Source organism: Gastrolobium bilobum, unplaced genomic scaffold (assembly GCF_033153095.1).
Source record: "Gastrolobium bilobum isolate Gb01-03AN ecotype WA unplaced genomic scaffold, APGP_CSIRO_Gbil_v1 utg6455, whole genome shotgun sequence".
NCBI lineage: Eukaryota > Viridiplantae > Streptophyta > Magnoliopsida > Fabales > Fabaceae > Gastrolobium > Gastrolobium bilobum.
The window spans coordinates 128,136-147,949 of NW_026898105.1; the positions used below are offsets into that span (position 1 = coordinate 128,136).

Sequence of the window (19,814 nt, forward strand, 5' to 3'; positions counted from 1 at the left end):
ATAACTTATATATAGTAATTGCAAAAATATTTTTCCCTAAAGATAATAATGGCGGGTCCCACATTTTTCTTTTTTGAAAACAATAATGGGTTCAACCATCGTTGTTTCTATAACATAATCTAACAATTTTTCTACAATATAATATTTATAAAATTCTTTTATACATATATATATATATATATATATATATATATATATATGTATATATATAGGGGCAGGATATTCTTACACCGGTGTAAGAGTTAGAAGTCTTACACTCAATGTTGACCATTGATCCACTTGTATCCAATGGCTCACATAACTAAAAAATTAGAACCCTTAGATATAAGTTGGATCAACGGACAAAATCAAGAGTGTAACTTACACTGGTGTAAAATGATCCTGACCCATATATATATATATATAGTGTTTGTCATTTTAAATGACTAAAGTTATGTCATTTTAAGAAAGAGATAGTCACAAAATAATTTTTTTTATTTAAAATTTAAATTTAAAAATTCACCCATTTTTTTTCTCCCATGATTTTTATTTTTGTGTCTATCTATCTTCTAAAATGACATTACTTATGTCATTTTAAATGATAAACACCAAACTCATATATATATATATATATATATATATATATATATATATATGAGAAATAGTATTTTTATAATATAAAAATAACTTTATTTCCTGCCATTCATGTGAGAATAAGGAAAATATCTTCGATACTCTCGAAATATTGAAAACTAGGTACATAAAGTGTAATATAATTAATTTTTCTCTTTTTACCGCCTCTTTTATAGTTATTGACAATTAGTAAAAAAGTATATATTCCTGTAATATTAAAGATGTGCGCGAGAATGGATGGGCCCTGTGAGAATAGGAGAAAGAAAAGAAAAGAAAATACATTCTACTCATTTTATATATGTGCACAAAATAAAGTTATTTTCATTACGCGTATATATATATATATATATATATATATATATATATATATATATATATATATATAAATAAGCTTGTCGTTTCTGAAGTTGTTAGAGATAATCTTATTTTGGGCTACTAAATCATAACCGTACAAAGATAGATCAATGGTGATAAAGAAAGAGAGAGAAAGAGGGAATCATAACCATTCTAAGGTGAATCAATTAATATAAAGAAATAAATAAATAAAACAACATAATTTTGGGATAGTCAGAAATAAACTTACATCGAACTGCTTGAAAAATATATATATATATATATATATATATATATATTATTTTTTAGGCCACTTTGCCCACAAATAATTAATGTTTGATGACGACGTACGTTTTCCTATTTCTCCGTGTCGTCACTGGTATGCTACACGATTAAATGGAAACGGATGAAATGAAAGATAACAAAAATGAAAGGATGAAATGATATTGTTTGTTATTATTTAGATCGTTTAAAAAACTAGATAGGAGTATTTCTCAATTTTTTATTTGTGGGTTCACAGGAAAGTGTCAAAGTAGAATCAAACTATTAAGCCAGTTCAAACTACTACAGTCCAAGAGAAGTGAGAAGAAGCAAATTAGTGGAAAAGTCAAAGACAGAGAGAAATGGTGAGTGGAGAAGTAAGTGTAACAGCTGCAATGGTTGCAGCTCAGTTCTTGGAAGTGGGCTTGAACACTCTAATCAAAGCAGCCACCAACAATGGAATGAGTAATTATGTTTTCGTTGTGTATTCAAACCTTTTGGCTCTATGCTTCCTTCTACCATCCACCCTTCTTTACCACAGGTGTGTACCCTTTTATTTAGGCTTATTAACTGCAAATTAAGCTTTCTTTCACAAACTGTGTTAATAGAATGGTATTTGACTCTCTCTCTCTCTCTCTCTCTTGTTGTTCCTTGACACTTACAAAATTCGCAGGAAGAGAGCTCCTCCACCAATCCCAACCTCAATTCTCTGCACAATATTTCTTCTTAGCTGTCTCAGGTATGAACAATAAAGTTAGCACCAAATTATTAGAGTGAATTATTTTTTTTCCTATGAATCTCAGTGAACTTGAGCTAGCTGTGCAGTACTGCAGTTCAGACTTTGATGTATAATGGTATAGGATATAGCTCTCCCACTCTGGCCTCAGCTATGGTAGACCTTGTCCCTGCTTTTACCTTCATTCTTGCAGTAATTTTCAGGTTTGTTCTCTTCAATTTCATAGAGAAATTTAATATAAGAGGAACTTTGATATGGAGAATTTTTTTTATCTAGAAATTATGATTTTTGAAAATATGTTGTGAAAATGAGTTTTTTTATAATATTATCAAAAAATTATTTAGTAGCTAAAAATATTTCCGAAAATGAGATTATTTTTTATGATGTTATATTTAGTTAATTGTAAAATAGTGATGAAAATTTGAATCAAAATTACAAAGTTCTCTTCAAGAGTATATTTTTGATGCTACTGTAGTATGTACTCTGTAAAAAAAAATGGTTTATGGAAAAATAACCTTACAAGAAAAGATATAATGATATGAAAAATATATTATTTTTTTAAAATTGAATAAATGATGCAGTCTTCGGTACTCCTATAGTCCCGAAGATATTTTCCTTCACTCAAGCTTTTAGGTGGTGAGTTAATTGTTTATTATGATAGTGAGCGAGTGGTTATTTTTTTTTTCAAATTTTCTAATAGAGAGCTTTAATGGATTATTATTATAATCACCCTACTCTTCTTTAACCCTTATAATACACGAGGAAAAAAGAAAGTAAAGTGAATATGATGTGCCCTTTCAGGATGGAAAATTTGAATCTGAAACTGCATAGCTGTCAGGCAAAAGTTATTGGCACAGTGGTCTCCATTGCAGGGGCATTAATTGTGACTTTATATAAAGGGGTGCCATTGACTAGTGGTCCCTTACGAAATATAGTAATGGGTGGAAGTGGAAGTTACCTCTCAGTGCAATCATTCTGGTTACTTGGTGGTTTTCTTCTTGCAATTGCTAGCTTTTGCCTTTCAGTTTTGTTTATTGTCCAGGTAAACAAACCATTCTGAATATGCACACAGCACACTGTCTTTGCAATTTAGAATGTTAAGTCATTTATATGGGTTTTCTATCTATCCATAAACAGACTTGGATTATCAAGAACTATCCTGAAGAGCTAGTTGTAACAACCATTTGTTGCAGCTTCGTAGTAGTCCTATCCGCCATAGTAGCTCTAATTGCAGAGGGTGATCCAAAAGCTTGGGTATTCAGAACTGATAAGGAGTTTGTAGCTGTTTGTTATGCAGTAAGTATGAACCTTATTAATAGGACCTTTGACATATATGCTGAATTGGTACCTATGTTTTAGTTTTTGTGGTGGTTTATTTGTAGGCAATTTTTGTGGTATCAATGAGGAGTGTTGTGTTCACATGGGCATGTCGTAAGAAGGGGCCAGTTTATGTAGCTATGTTCAACCCTTTAGGAATGGTCATTGCACTTGGCACGGGGTTAATATTTCTAGGAGACAATCTTTATCTTGGAAGGTAAATAACTCTAAGAGAATAGCAAATTTGTGAAACATAATTTAATTGGTGAAAACCAGAACTATAATGTTTAATATTGGGTTTACATTTTGGTGTAGCTTGATTGGAGCTGCAACAATAGCTATTGGGTTTTATGCTGTGATGTGGGCGCAGGCTCAAGAGGAAAATGTGGTTAATAAGAAGGAGGAGACCTATGATTCTGCCTCAACTTCTACAACCCCTCTGTTGTCGGCCAAAAGCACCGGTGTGTAAATGATCCTGCATTTTGTGTGGCAGCATCTTAGCAGGGAATCTTGCTCAACAATGACGCATATCATGTCCTTGCGCTAAAAAATGCGGGAAATAGAAACAGTTGTATATAGTGATCAAACGTTAAAAATTTCAATCAAGTGATGTAAAAAATAAAAATAAAAAATGACATAGGAGATCACTCATCTTGAAGTGGGTTAACTATTTACTTAGATGGTTTCAGCGGTAACTGCATAATGACTACAGCTACATAATAAAAAAAAGTTACAACATAATGATTGACATGCATGCTGAACTCTGGTAATCATAAGGCCAATATTGGGTGTAAAATTTTCCACATAAAAAAGGCAAAAATTCATTACCAAGCAACACGATCTGCCATTTTGTATTACTCTAAAAGCAAAACGAACTCTCTTTGGTATCCAATGGCTAACATCAGTGCCATGGCCAAGAAGCCCAACATTAATATGTGCCATAACCCCCATTTGATGTAGATATGTACAGCACTTGTATGATTCTCTCCACGTGCAACAAAATCCACACTAGTCACTGCCAGAAACTCAACAATGAGGGTGACCAAAATCTTTGTCAATTCCATGACCACGTCTTCCCCCAGATTCCTCTCCCAAGAAAACACCGACCCTTGCCTAGCAACTCGAGCAATGTGGCGTACACCAGATGATATCTCTTGAACATCAAGAACAACACTTGACTTTAAGGGACGTTTGGTACAGGTGAAATTTTTTTTTTTTACCAAGAAAATGTAATTAACAGGGATAGGAAAAATGAATTAGGTATAAAAGTTAAAAAAAATTGTTTGGTTAGGTAAAATATTACCAAGCAAATTGATTAAAGTTTTTGAAGTCTATGTTTGGTTGAATATAGAATATTGAGGGGTAAAAGGTATAAAATTACAAAAGTAACCCCTTATTAATTTTTTAATATTAATACAAATATTTTTGGAAAACCAATGAACTGCACTATGGCATAACTGAATTTTAATACAAAAGCCAAAGACTAGCTTTTGATTTTGCAGAGTTAGAAATTTAGAATTTCTAACGCCAATAATTGAAGTTGTAGAGAGTTTCCACATAGCACGCCCATAATAGAAGGATAGTTCAGTCAAATCTTTCATTCTATTATCTCATTTGCCTAGTTATCATACAATACCACTTTCAAAGTGGCATTGTTGGTATGTGTTTATTGTTACTTTTTGCAAAGAATTGTGGAAGCATAGCCAAATCAGTTGGCTGGGAAATTTTTTAAAAACGTTTAACCAAACATTGTAGGTTTTTTGACCCTTATGACCCTTAATTAATAATTAATTACCAAATTGTCCTTCATTCAAAACTATTTCGAAAATTTACCCTCCCCAACAAACATAACACCAATCTGCCTCTGTTTGACCGTTGACCACAAAGCCTACCCGGGTACACCCTTACCTACCCGGGTAATTTTTGAAATTTTTTATCTACCCGGGTATGTAGGGGTGTACCCGGGTAGAGTTCTTGAATCTGGGGAAATGGTTGAATTATTTACCCGAGTATGGAGGAGTGTACCCGGGTAAATCGCGTCCAGAAACCCCAATATGTATGGGTTTCAGCCATTGTTGCGAGGTATAGGGTTTTTGAAACCCCAAATCTCTCTCTCTTACCCTCTCTAATCCGAAACATCACACATATTTCATCTCATCATTTCAGAAAGCTGAATCTTGGTGGGACATTGAGATTACATCTCCACACTCCCATTTTTTGCTCAAAAATCCGAACCAACCTCCAAACCCAAAACCTAGATCTAATTTTTGTGTGAAAGATGAGTTCAAGTCCAAACATGGTTCCTATAGTTATTTACTATAATGGGAGGCATTTTGAAGGTCCGAACGGTGTCCGACTTGAAGGAAAAACAAAAACGATGAAAATCAAAGTGGGCACTACATGCAATGAACTGAAGGAGAGAATTCTTCAAAAAATGGGGTCAGAAGGCATCCATTCCATCCACCGCATGATAGCCAGGTTAGAGACTGTAGTGGATATGGATACAATATACTACATTGGAAACGATATAAATGATGAAGAAGATGTGGAGTTCGTAACAGATGCGTTTGTTGAATGGAAAGTATTAAAATATATTGAGATATATGTTGAAGTTGATGTTGGTCAATCTTCATCTTTACCGGTGCATACAACCACTACTGCACACTGTACCGGTCAAGAAGATACAGTTGTACGATTTCAATCGGTAGAAGGCAGAGAAGTTGCAAGGTCCGCGAATGATGATCAGAAACAAGACGAATTGGTGCAAGATTATGCCTGAAATCGCTCAAGAAGACACACTTCCAGCAGCTCTACTCGGGTACCCCTTTTGTGGGTTTTCGAAATGGGGCTGCTGGGGTATTTAAAAACCCTACCGTCGATGTTTACTCGGGTACACTCCTCCATACCCGGGTAAATAATTCAACCATTTTCCCATATTCAAGAACTCTACCCGGGTACACCCCTACATACCCGGGTAGATAAAAATTTTCAAAAATTACCCGGGTAGGTAAGGGTGTACCCGGGTAGGCTTTGTGGTCAACGGTCAAACAGGGGCAGATTGGTGTTATGTTTGTTGGGGAGGGTAAATTTTCGAAATAGTTTTGAATGAAGGACAATTTGGTAATTAATTATTAATTAAGGGTCAAAAAGCCAAACATTGTATTCATAAAATGTCAATATGTAATGCCTGGGGTTTTCATAAGAAAACCCAAACCAAACACCCCTTAAGGGTTTAGGAGTAACAATAAAAAAAATTAAATATTATAAATTAAATAAGAAATTATAAAAACTTTGCATTTTAGAATTTATTTATGAATTTGTAACAACTAGTCACGCCCTCATTCAGGTGCAACATGAGCTTGGTCGCGTCTCATTTTGGGTGCGACCATTTCAGAAGAGACCCCGCCCTTATATATATACTTCATTTTTTCACTTCACTCCATCTCTCTAGCTTTTCTCTAAGATTTTGCTAGGACTTCTTTCTAGATTTCTGTCTGAATTCTCTCTGAATTTTTTGCGTAGGGAAGCTCTGTCATTCAAGTAAATCTTAATATTTACTTTCTATATATTTAAATTATAGCAATAGATATGTTATAATAGTGACCTAGGAAAATTGTTAGTGACCACAGAAATTGTTAGCGATTTATTTTATGAATAGTGACCTGGGATATACTTAGCGAGATATACTTAGCGACACGATCAGTGACCTATAACATGTTTAGTAGCTTGGAACATGGTTAGTGAGTTCGGTTATGAGAAGTGACTTAGGACAATTATAACGACTTATAATATATGGACATGGATTTCATTCATACTTAAATTTTTTTATTATGCTTTGATATATTGATTTTGTTCTTTGTTATAGTTAGTAAATTTTATTGTGTGTAGTGACTTAGGATATACTTAATAAATTATATTATGCATAGATACTTTTATTTTGCCTATTAATTTTTTTCATAGTTAGTCAAGTTTATTGTCTGCTGTGACTTAGGACATACATAATAAATTTTATTATGCTTAGTGATTTTGCATTAAAATTAATAAATTTTTTATGTGTGATTACGTATATTTTTAAATCTTCTATTAGACATGTAAAATATTTGAAATTAAATAAATTATAACAATATATTTGTAAACTTTTATAGTATACTATTATGGTTGAATCGTCTTTGTCTGAGTCTCCTCGATGTGCATCCGAGCGTGAGTAGGAGCCGACCGATCCCATGACTTAAGTTCTTCGTGGACCTTATGTTTGGGACATACTCAGGCGGCACACGCATGTTTCACAGGCTGTGTGGAACTAGGAGACACACAAAGTTTTAAAGATTCGCAGAGAAATTAGATCACCTGAGGGACCCCAACCCAATGATATTCCAGATCTGGTTGCACAATACATGACTCAGGCTGAATTCATACATATTGCGCGCATGTGACATATGTAGGTATGTCGTTTAAATTTAACATATTATTTTGATTTGTAATATAGTTATTGTAAATTAGTATATTTGAAACTATACATTGATAATTGTCTTATATTTTTTAGATTGATGCCAGTCTCATTAGTGCTCTAGTTGAAAGGTGGAGACTATATACACACATGTTCAATACGCTGCAGGGGTATATGACAATTATGCTGCAAGACGTAGTTATTATTCTCGGCTCGCTTACTGATAGACAAGCAGTTACCAGATCTACATCCATGGATTGGCCAGAAGTGTGTAATCAAGTATTTAGTAATGGGCCTAAAGAGAACTGAGTTAACTTCTGGCAATATCAAGTTATCAAACTTTGATAGAGCATATACACATTGAGGTGTAGTTGCTGCTAATCCCCAGAATGCAGTATTTTACACTAAGGTGCACATTACGCGCATGTTAGGATGATGCATCCGGGGCGACATATCTAGGGGTAGCGTAATAAGATGCCGCTACATTACATTGCTTGCAGAGGAGTTTGAGGAGATTGCGACATATAGCTGAGCTTTGCGATTCTGGCACACTTGTTTCCACAGTCGTGCAAGTGTACAAACATGGACAAATCTGACATTGGTGGGTGCATTGTTTTGCTTCAAATTTGGGCGTGGATCAAATTCTCACCCATCACTCCCCTTATCCTACTTCTTACTTAGTCAGAGTGGCACTTTGGACACTAGTTTGTATCTTTTGTATTGCTTAATTTATTATATCTTCATAAGTATTATAATTAATGTTTTTTTTTTTTTTTCCAGATTTAATGCTTTAGGCCACTTTAGACATCATGAACTTAATTAGTATTAGGGTAGAATAGACACATTATGCAGAGACGAGGTGTGTTTTATATTTTTTTTTAATTGCAAATAATGGTTACATATGGCAGTGAAAATTCAATTGATTGTATATTTATTTATTGTATCGGTGGTGTGACAACCATATATTGGCTACCATTTCTTGGGTGCATCTGATCAGGCACAGTACTTATGGATGGCTTCTTATATGTTTTCACATTGCTAAACATTCCAAGCCTGATAAATGTATGCAACAATTTGGCAGGGATCAGCTAATACCTATTAGGCCTAGAAAGCTGAAAGGTAACCACGATTATACCTTTAGGGTAAAGAAGATGATAATTGGGTGCAGAAGCTTAGGAAGTTCATACAAAGATGGTAGACTAAGGGTCAACACATAGAGATGCCCCTCCATTGTATGGTCTGATGTCACCCAACCATGGGAATATGGATTGGTACAAGCTCAGAGACAAGCGATATGTTACCAAAATGGTTGTGAAGATAGGACGTTGAATAAGTTAACATGTTTCATTTTGCGTGTCAAGTATCATGATAATTTCTATTTTTCTTTGTTTGATTTGTTAATGTTGTCACTTATAGGTTGATGGACTGGAGATGTTATATTTCATGACCACTCCCGACCAATTCCAAAACTACACTCTGAAGTATATTAAAGTGGAGATTGGTCACATTATTCTGCTATTTAGAGAGACATCTCGGGCTGAGGAGGTAGGACTGGAGGCATCCCTGACTCATATTTTGGATAAGACGCAACTGTCTATTAACATTGGGAGTTAACAAAAAGAGGGTTGTAGGATTGGACGCCATCGTCAACAAATGCAGCCTGTTTCAGAGCCTATATCATCGCTCAAGCCACGCACAACTGGATGTTATAGGCTTCCAGTCATAGGCAATGAAGAACAGACACGTGTTTTTTTTTTCTCTGAAAAATGCGTGTCAGACACATTTTTAACACCGACACATTTTGACACGCGATCAACATTTTGGGACACATTGTATCGACATACAATTTTGACCCTGTCCGACACGGTCAAATGGCAGAAATGTAATTTTTTTAAAATTTTATAAAATTAAAATAATTCTAAATTAGAAACATCAAAGATTTTTTTTTTAAAATAGACATATACGTCAAGCATTCATGTAGATCCTTCCATACTTTTAAGGCTTGATCTATACATACGATGGACTGCACAATTGAATCTGCAATGGAGTGACGAAGCCAAGAAAAGACCATAGCATTGCATCGGTCCCATGCACAAGACAGAGGATCAGTTTCTTGTGGAGCAATAATGGAGCCATCGATGAACCCCAACTTATTTTTCGATTTCAATGCCATCTTCATGGCTCTAGTCCAAGAATGGTAATTCTTGCCATTAAACATCGGTGATACAAGAACCAAGGAAGGGTTTTCACTTGGATGCAGGCAGTATGGATTAGACGAATTTGTCAAGTATTCCGGTAAGGAACGTGAGTTATGGTTTGCTAATTCCATGATAAGAAGAGTTAAGGATTCGAAAGATAATGAATCAACTTTACTAAAATTGATAACGAAGAAAAACGAAAGAAAAGATCAGTAATGAATAACAGAGCCCAAGTTGAGCTCTGATATCATATTATAAGAATTGTAGAGAAAACTTTCATTGAAGAAGAAAGTGAATCAAGAACATGCAAAATACATTGTTACTGATATATTTATATCAGCATGATTACAGTTGAAGCAAAATAATAGAAACTCAACTAACTAAACAGAAGGTGAGCTAACTTAAAATAAACCCATGCTAGTGGCATCACTTCTGCGCTAGTAGCACTACAGTTCCACGCTAGAAGCACCTACTCCACGTTAGTAGCGTTGCAACTCCTCGCTGGAAACACCTACTCCACCTAATAGCGCTGCAAGCTATGTGTAATATTGTCATCATCATTATCCACATCTATAACCCAAGCAGGGTCGTTTTCATCTTCCTCAATGTTAACAACTGACCAAGAGATGATGATGCATTATGTGGAGAATTGAGAGCAACTGACTTGATGGGTGAAACAACATTCTTTTCTTTGATAATATCCACATACAACTATAAGAAATCTTTCTTTTTGGCTGGACGAAAAATTCTTTCATTATCATATCTACGTCTTCATTATTCACAACTTGCAAACCAATGTGTTTTTGGAGTATAATCTTGTCATGACTTGAGTGATGTATTGGTTACCTTGAAGACCTAATTTTTGACATATTTTCTGATGTAGTTCGTCAATTGTTATGTTGCACTTGATATGTGTTGGTCTTTTTTCGCCTTCAAAACTGCATCACTTTGGACTTCCACTTTCCTACCATTATAATATAGAATAACATGAACAAAATCAGAATCTAGACTTAATTTCAAATAGATAAACAAAAAACACAAAAGAGCGTATGAATAAGCAAGTGATAATACATCTAAAAGAAGGGATTTGTGAGCGAGAATAATTGTGGAGAGTACTGTTGAGATGAGATGAGTTTAAATAAGGGGACGACTAAGCCAATCGCACCCAAATATTGGTAGGCTAAGGGCTGGGTTGCTCCCATTTCAAGACTTGTTAAGAGATTTCAGGCGCGACCAAATCCCTATCACGTCTAAAAGAGGGCACGACTCGTTGTTAGGGTTGTTATAGTTTTATAAATAAATTTTAAAATGCAACTTTTTTGTAATTTCTTATTTAATCTATAATATTTAAATTTTTTGCCTGGCAATCAGCATTCCAAATCCATGAGATGAACCACCGTGCCCATACCTCACCCCATATATAAACATTACCTAATGATTTTATGTCATCTGGTTCTGATCCTCTGCTTCATCAGCTAGCTAGGTGCACTTCATACACTAACACGTAAAACATTTCTAGTACTTTTATTTTTATTTTTATTAATTTTTTTAAAATATTAGTTATTTTATTCTTTATTTTTAAGTTATTGTTAAAAAATAGTGGTGAAAGCAACATGTTATATTTACCAGAATAGATTTTTATTTTCCTGTGACGCTGTGAGGTCAAAAATAAAACCGTGGAGTATAAAGTTGGGTCTCCTCCAATATTCAAGGGTGTTTTTGAAAAATTATTGATCTCATTACCTCACTAACCACCCACTTGGGCTAACTCGAAGACAAAACATTATCGGACTCAAACTTTGGTTCCACTTGTCAGTATCATCAAACTACCACATAACGACTGAATCAATGTTTCGGCATCATCTTCTGTATATCTGTAGTAAGTATATCTGTCATTCAACAAGTGATATTTGGATAAAAAAAATATATTTTTTCTCTTTTTCATGTAAGCATGACATTCATTTCTTATTTTTTATTAAATAAATGCACTAAATAAATAGTACAACAGTAATATCATATATATTTCTGGCATAGAGATGAAAAAATAAAAGACAAATCACACCAGAACAAACACAACTGAAATGAAATTTAATGAGGTTAGTGCTCTCCAATTTATTATAATAAGTGGACAAAAAATATCACTTCATTTAAATAGCTCTGTCGTTTAATTATTTATTTTTTCAAATAATATGATATTTTTTATGTACGTATCACAAATAAATAATAAATATATTTTGAGGGCATCAGTTGTTGCATTAAATCTGCACTATCAGTCAACAAATAATGCAGTTTATGGTCCCATATCTCTTACCGCCGTTCCTTACAGAGACCCACACCCTCTCTTTTCTTTTGTATGATTGCTAAATTCAACCAAGCGGCAGAACTGTAAATATGAAGACAAGCAGGCACAACTGCTAATTTATCAATATGAAGACAAACAGTCAGGGTGATAAATGAAGCAGGTGTCTTTAAGGCACTTTTACCTCCGCTCACGAAAAACTGAGTTCATATATCTAAAATTGATTGTTGGTACTTGTATAAAAGTTAATTTAATAAAAGGTCCAGACTCGAATTCAAAAGTTCAACCGCTGTTCAGACTGGTCTAGTATATTAATTTTTATTTTTATTTTATTTTTTATACTACTTGTAATAGTCCTCTCTCTCCTCAATCCATTTCACTCACATTAAATTTATGAATATTTATGAAATTATTAGTACTGTTGATTGTATATTCTGTTTGGATAAATTTTATTATCTTATTCTTTTTAAGCAGGCTAACAGATTAAATCAGATTTTTAATTTTTTGTAAATAAGTCAGGTCATAGATCAATAACTATATTCATAACAGGTAACAGGCTTGGTCAGTCTGACACATTTAAACACTAATTTAACATTTTAATACCAAAACTCGATTCAGCCCGACCCGTTAACACTCCTACAAAAAGTTAATATGAAATAATTTTTTCATATATATATATATATATAAAATTTATGTGGGAGAAAGAAAAATTCGTATACTTTATATATATATATATAAAATAACATTATTTCTTGTAATATGTGAAACATTAATTTCATGTAATATAATTTAATCATTATTAATCATTTTTAACCATATGAGCTGCCTATTATAACACGTGTCGGTCACATTGTGATAATACATGTCATGTTCATGGCCCGTCAAAGTAAATCACATTATAAATTTTTTCTAAAACTATACCATATTAGTGATTCTTCCAAAGAAAAAAAAGAAAAGAAAACAGTGATGAATCACTAGCACAAATTAGGGAAACCTGTCTCCAAATTCATCACCTACTACCGTCAATCACAAGCACAAGTTACCGTAATCTGTCTCCAAATTCATCGCCTACCATCGTCACATCTACAGGGAGAGAGAGAATAGAAAGAAATGCAGGGCACAGCTACAGGTGTAACGACAGTAATGATTGCGGTGCAGTTCTTGCATGTGGGTTTGAACACTTTGATAAAAGCATCCATATCTAAAGGAATGAGCAATTTTGTTTTTGTTGCCTACTCAAACCTCCTCGCATTCTGTTTCCTGTTACCATCCACCATAATCTATCACAGGTAGGTTTGTTGCTTCATGCCCAACCACTCTTAATTAATTTGGAATTAAGCTGTAATTTTTCAAACCTTCTTATGGTAGTTCTAGACTTCTAGTTCAGTAATTCTCAGTTCCCTTTCATGCCTTGCCTATTTGGACTCACAGAAGCAGAGCTCTTCCAACAATCAATACATGGATTATCTTCAGAATTTTTGTTCTTAGCTTGCTTAGGTATGGTAATTAATAGTAGGAAAAACTTCGCTGTCAATTTTTTGTTCACATGTATTGTTCAATATTTGAGTGGCCTTTTTGTGTTAGCAGCTGTTCCATACAGACGTTTATGTATACTGGAATTCGGTATAGCTCTCCCACTCTGGCCTCAGCCATGGAGGATCTCACTCCAGCTTATACTTTCATAATTGCCATCATTTTCAGGTACCTCCATCCAATTCAAAACCTCCATCCAATTCTCGACAGTGTTTCTGCGTGCCTTTCATCATTGCACTTGTTGACTTTTCACATAAAATAAATAAAAAAATAAATTTTTTATTCATCTTATTACTTTTAAGTTTGGAGGAAGGATATTCTCACTACCAAAATTTTTTATTACCAACTTACTACCTATTTAATCACCATTAGATTAACATTTTCTCTTTCTTCGAAATTTTTTTAACATTCTCTCTCCTTGATCTAATGGTGATATGATAGGTAGTAAGTTAATAGTAAGAATTTTTGGTAGTTAGAATATCCTTATTCTTCTGAAAGTTTAAATGCCTGTGATAAAGTACCTTTATTTATTTCTTCTTTTTAAAATTTTGTGATGATTAGGAAAGTTATTATTTTTTTAAATTTTAAAAAAATATAAATTTATTTCACTGTATTATCTTTTATTAATATTCTCTTAAATATAAGATTATTTAATTGTATTATCTTTTATCAATCTTTCTTATTTTACTTAATAAAAAAATTAAAATACAAAAACATGATAAAAAAATTAATTAATGTCTTTTTATTTTTTAAAGTGAAAAATAATTTAAAATTATCAATTATTAGGAAACGTAATAGTCCAATACTACTATTTTAACAATTAAAATAGCACATTGGCTAGCTTACCACAAAAAAAAAAAAAAAAAAGCAAATTGCCAGGGGTTAGATAGGAAGAAAATCTGGTCAAAATATAATGATAATAGAAAACAAAAACTGACGAACAGTTTTCCATCTACAGAAATTAAATTAGCTTAGTAGAAGAACTGCATTTGCACAATGGTACAGAAAGATTAATTGCATAGTGGAGAATAGCCATCTCCATCCATAATGTATATAAAAGGATATATGCCAGAGAGTTGTTTTAACTAGGATGATTAAGCTGGTGGATTTTCATTTGAAGGTTATTTGTAAATAACACCATAAGCCCTGGCAAGCCTTTACCAAAGGTTATTTGTAAATAACACCATAAGCCCTGGCAAGCCTTCACCTTGGAACGGGGCACACTCCTCTCTCCCTTAACTTTTTCCCACCAAAAAGGAAAAGATAACTAGAAATCTCAAGGAAATCAATTAATAAACTCTGCTAAAATGATTAAAGACAGAGGAAAAATTATTTAATTAATTAAAGTTAGTAGAAGATCTATTTCCCCCCAAAATATGAGACCAACCACCAACCACGTGGATAACCGGTAAAGGATGGTTCCAACTTTCAACTTAATCAATAGTATCGAGTTAGAGTTTCTAGAAACACAATTGTTTAAAACTTAATGGGAAATTTTTTGTTGCATATATTATCCTACTCGGCTCGAATCGGACTACTCTAGGAATTAATGAATCGATTGATAACATATATATATATATATATATATATATAGGGGCATGATCATCTTACACCGGTGTAAGAATAATAAATCTTACACCAAATCATAACCGTTAATTTCTGTGCATCTAACGGTTAAGATTTATTAGGTCTCACTCATTAATTAATTTTTAATTTTCAATAAATCTCAACCGTTAGATGCACAGAAATCAACGGTTATGATTTGGTGTAAGATTTATTATTCTTACACCGGTGTAAGTTGATCCTATCCCATATATATATATATATATATATATATATATATATATATATATATATATATATTAGACCAATCTCGAGTTTGCATACATATGAACTAAAAATGGAGTGTGAATTCTTTGATATGCGTTTTCAGGATGGAAAAGCTGGATCTAAAACTACGAAGTTGCCAGGCAAAATCCATTGGCACTGTGGTCTCCATTGCAGGAGCACTAACAGTGACTTTATACAAGGGCTTGCCTATGACTAATGGTGTGCTTCCAAACAATGTGCTTGGTGGGACTTTCCTCTCCTCACAGCAATCAGAATGGCTACTCGGAGGTTTTCTCCTTGCAGCTGCTAGTTTTTGTATTTCGACTTTGCTTGTCATGCAGGCAAGTGAATCTTACTCAAACATATCTCAAGAATGCGCATGCACTTTGTCCTCACATCTTGTAACTAAAATCACAGTGTTCTTATACATTATGCAGACTTGGACTATCAAAGACTATCCTGCGGAGCTAATGCTAACAACCATTTGTTGCAGTTTCGTTGTTATCCTATCTTTCATGGTAGCTTTCATTGCAGAGGGAAATCCAAAGGCTTGGATACTTAAACCTGATATGGAGTTGATATCTATATTCTATTCAGTAAGTATGGATTAGTATATAACAAAAAAAACTATTTCCTGGTTAAAAATAATTTTGTACAATTTGCATTTGCGAACTTAGTTAGCAATTTTATTTATTTGATGGTTCATTTGTAGGCAATTTTTGTGATATCTATGCGAAGTGTGGTGCATACATGGGCATGTCGCAAGAAGGGGCCTTTATATGTTGCTATGTTCAATCCTTTAGGAATTGTCATTGCACTCGCCATGGGGGTTATATTTCTGGGTGATGCTCTATATCTTGGAAGGTAGATATATCTAGAAAGAAGTGCAATTGTGAGGAAATTATATAAATTCAGTGCCAAATCCTATTGATTTTCTTAACAAGTTGTACGATTTTGATTTGTCATGCAGCATGATAGGAGCTGCTATAATAGCTATTGGGTTTTATGCTGTGATATGGGGCCAGGCCCAAGATGAAAAGATGGTTAATGAAGAATATGGACAATGTAGCATTATCTCATCGTCTTCGTCTGCAGAGCCACTGTTAATGAACAAAAAGCAAGGACACGATTGATTTTTGGATGATAGCATATAAATTTTAATGGAAATTTGGACTTACATGGAGATAGTTCTAGACTAGACAGCCACGTGCATTCCTATCTTTACTTAAACGTTGTCCTTGTATTACAGAACAAACTTGACTCGGCCACTCACACAACTAGCATCAGTAGCAAGGAGCAACTCATTAGTCATTACCAATGTCACCGTCAAATGTCGTCAGCCCCTTGCTTTCAGCCACAACTTTACGAAGAAAATATCTTGCGGGAATGGTTTATCTCGTATAAAATTTGTATAGTGGAAAATCATATACAATTTTATATTTATGTCTTTTTTCACAGATATAATATAAGTAAGATTATATTGTAATTAATGATATTCATAAAAATAGATAAATAATTTTTTTTTTTTTTTTTTTTGCTAAGTAATAAAAATATTTACATAATAAAAGCATATAAAATTTTAACATGACACGTCATCCTTCTCGTAAGCTTCTAATAAATCGAGTTGTGTTATCCTGATCACGCTTATAGATATTATTTACATATACATATTTTAAGTAGTCTATATTTGAATTTAACTTACATTAGATTTATTCAATTTTAAGTCTGAATATATGCAAAATTATCTTCCAAGTCTTATATATATATAAAAGAATGTTATATTTACAAATTTTTTGTTTACAAACTACACTATGTTCTTTTGGAAGAACACTAGGTTACATTATGTTATCTCGGGAGTACATAGTGTAACTTACAAAAATTTGTAAAAAAAATTTGTAAACGAATCCTTTCCCATACATATATATTTGAAACTCAAAAGAGGCATTAATCAACAGTAAAAAGAAAAGAAAAAGATTTTACCAAAAAAAAAAAAAGAGGTCTTCAAATTAAGCGTTCAATTTTGATCATATGCAAGTGACAAAAGAAATTGCGTTTATTATTCAATTATGGTTGTCAGATTATAAAATTTTAATTATTTTTTCTTCGTTAATTTCAATAAAAGGTTCCAATTATGTATATGTTCTTTGCTCTATGCTTCTAAAGTGAACAAGGCGCGCCAGCGCTAATTTACCCGCCGGGGATATTTGGTAGAAGAAGAAAAAAAATTATTTGATTTCTGAAAATAAAATGAAAAAAATGAGTTTTTTTGGTAATATTATCAAAAAATTATTTGGTAGGTAAAAAATAATATTTAAAATATTTGATATATTTCCTGATTTTTGTCATCTTTTTCACATACTTTTTTTTTATTTTCTCAATAATCCAAGAATACCAAACACTTTTTATTCATTCACAATTTATACACAAAACAAATTCACATATAAATCACTTTTTTGAATAATTTTTTTGAAATATGATATCAATTATGGTCTTCTTGAAAACTCACCTTCACTTCTCCTATTTATCTTAAAAAAAATCTTCCAAACATCAAAAAGTATTGTTAAAATTCCAAGTGCAAAATTGATTGGACAGTCTAACTTTCACATGAGAACCTTAGTTGGATGGTTCCATTGATTGGATGGCTACAAGCCACTGGAACCTCATTTCAAACGATAGCCTCGTCCATTTTCAGTTGTGCTCATCCTCCAAAGTTAAACCTGCAGCTGGAAATATATTATAATTACTACATTTACTCAAATTCTTATCTCATATAAAAAATCACTTTAACCAAAATCTGAAAATGTTTAATAAAAATAATTTTAATGGTTTATATTATTTTTTAACAATAATTGTATGCTGCAGAATTGTATCCATGGATTTTTGATATATTAAAAGAAAGGAAAATTATTTTCTTATATTGTAAAAAAAGAGTTATCTTATATAATAAAATCAAAATTACAAATGAAATTCATAGATAAGAGAAGAGAGAAAAAATAAAGATAGGATCTTATCTATTTTGTATATATTGAAAATTTGTTTGTCTTATGAAAAATGAAAGAAATAGAATCCTAAAAGAAATTAATGGAAATTGAGGGATCTGTAAAAAAAAAAAAATTTATATTATAATTAATAATTACTAGATACTGGATAGCATTATTCGACCAAACAATACGAAAAGGAGAAGATGAAGTACAATTCCGTTGAAGCTCGGTAAAAGGATGTCGGCCAAAAGATGGTGATTCTTGAACTTACGAGTAAATAATTTTTTTTCATCCTCAGCAAATTTTATGATATTCGTTTTAGTCTCTAGCAAATAAAAAAATTATTTATGGTCCTTAAAAAATCCAAAATGAATCAATTTAGTTGAAATCATGGTTCCTCACAAATTAAAAAAAAACTCACATTAATCTCTCAAAAAGACTAAAATGGATCAACTTTAAATTTTTTAGGACCACGAATAGCCTTTTTATTTGTTAAGGACTAAAATGGATCAACTTTAATTTTTTTAGGACCATGAATAACCTTTTTATTTGCTAGGGACTAAAACGAATATTGTAAAATTTGTTGAGTACCGAAAAGAGTATATACTCTTAACCTATTGATATTAAAAGCGATTCAACCTACCGAATGGAATTTTATAAAGTGATCCGGGAACATGTTTTTTTAAGTGATCCCTTTTCTATTTTTGGAAAATTTGGTTTCCTTCCAATCCCTCACTTTTTAAAACATTATCTCTCACTCCCTTATTCTTTACTGTTTCTGGAATGAGATTACGTGTTCCCGGTCCATCGAAATAAACCTCCTACCGAATGACCCATAAATTGAATTTTTAAATGATTTTGTTTAGGTATTGGACCATTGCATTTGATTCGATGTGAAATTTATAAATCGATCTTTAATTGGTTTCAATCAGTATTAAATCGATATCTATTTACAAAAAAATTGATTTGATGAAATTTTAGATACAATGCTTGAAAAATACCATTAATAAAATTGAAACCTATATCATGTGAATTATAATTTATAGAATTTGTTACTAAACTAACTCTAATTATTAGTTAAAGTGCTTCTAATTTTATATTTATTAATTCTATTATATATATTTAATTTATATAGTTAAATCAATAATTCATTAGTTTAATCATAACCTATTAACTCGGTATTTAATACAATTTTTGTGTTATTAATTGTAAAAAGACTAATTTTTTTGAAATATATATAAACAGAATAATACATAATTTATTATAC

The 19,814-nt window shown here is 32.4% G+C and overlaps 2 protein-coding genes across 3 annotated transcripts; both read left to right on the forward strand.

The window, feature by feature from the left end:
* The first annotated feature begins 1,487 nt into the window (after window positions 1-1,487).
* LOC133312892 (WAT1-related protein At5g40210-like) lies at window positions 1,488-3,866 on the forward strand. Its single transcript, XM_061514163.1, has 7 exons — window positions 1,488-1,747; window positions 1,880-1,945; window positions 2,032-2,145; window positions 2,744-2,984; window positions 3,080-3,238; window positions 3,325-3,476; window positions 3,575-3,866. The coding sequence occupies exons 1-7, from the start codon at window positions 1,569-1,571 to the stop codon at window positions 3,726-3,728; spliced, it is 1,065 nt and encodes a 354-aa protein (XP_061370147.1). The 5' UTR covers window positions 1,488-1,568; the 3' UTR covers window positions 3,729-3,866.
* A 9,281-nt stretch (window positions 3,867-13,147) lies between these two features.
* LOC133312890 (WAT1-related protein At3g28050-like) lies at window positions 13,148-17,030 on the forward strand. 2 transcript variants are annotated; one of them, XM_061514160.1, is made up of 7 exons: window positions 13,148-13,492; window positions 13,635-13,700; window positions 13,791-13,904; window positions 15,670-15,907; window positions 16,004-16,162; window positions 16,279-16,430; window positions 16,537-17,030. In XM_061514160.1, the coding sequence occupies exons 1-7, from the start codon at window positions 13,314-13,316 to the stop codon at window positions 16,697-16,699; spliced, it is 1,071 nt and encodes a 356-aa protein (XP_061370144.1). In that variant the 5' UTR covers window positions 13,148-13,313; the 3' UTR covers window positions 16,700-17,030. The 2 variants fall into 2 exon arrangements, with proteins under 2 accessions (XP_061370144.1, XP_061370143.1); XM_061514159.1 differs by having other exon boundaries at window positions 15,670-16,162.
* Window positions 17,031-19,814: the final 2,784 nt, after the last annotated feature.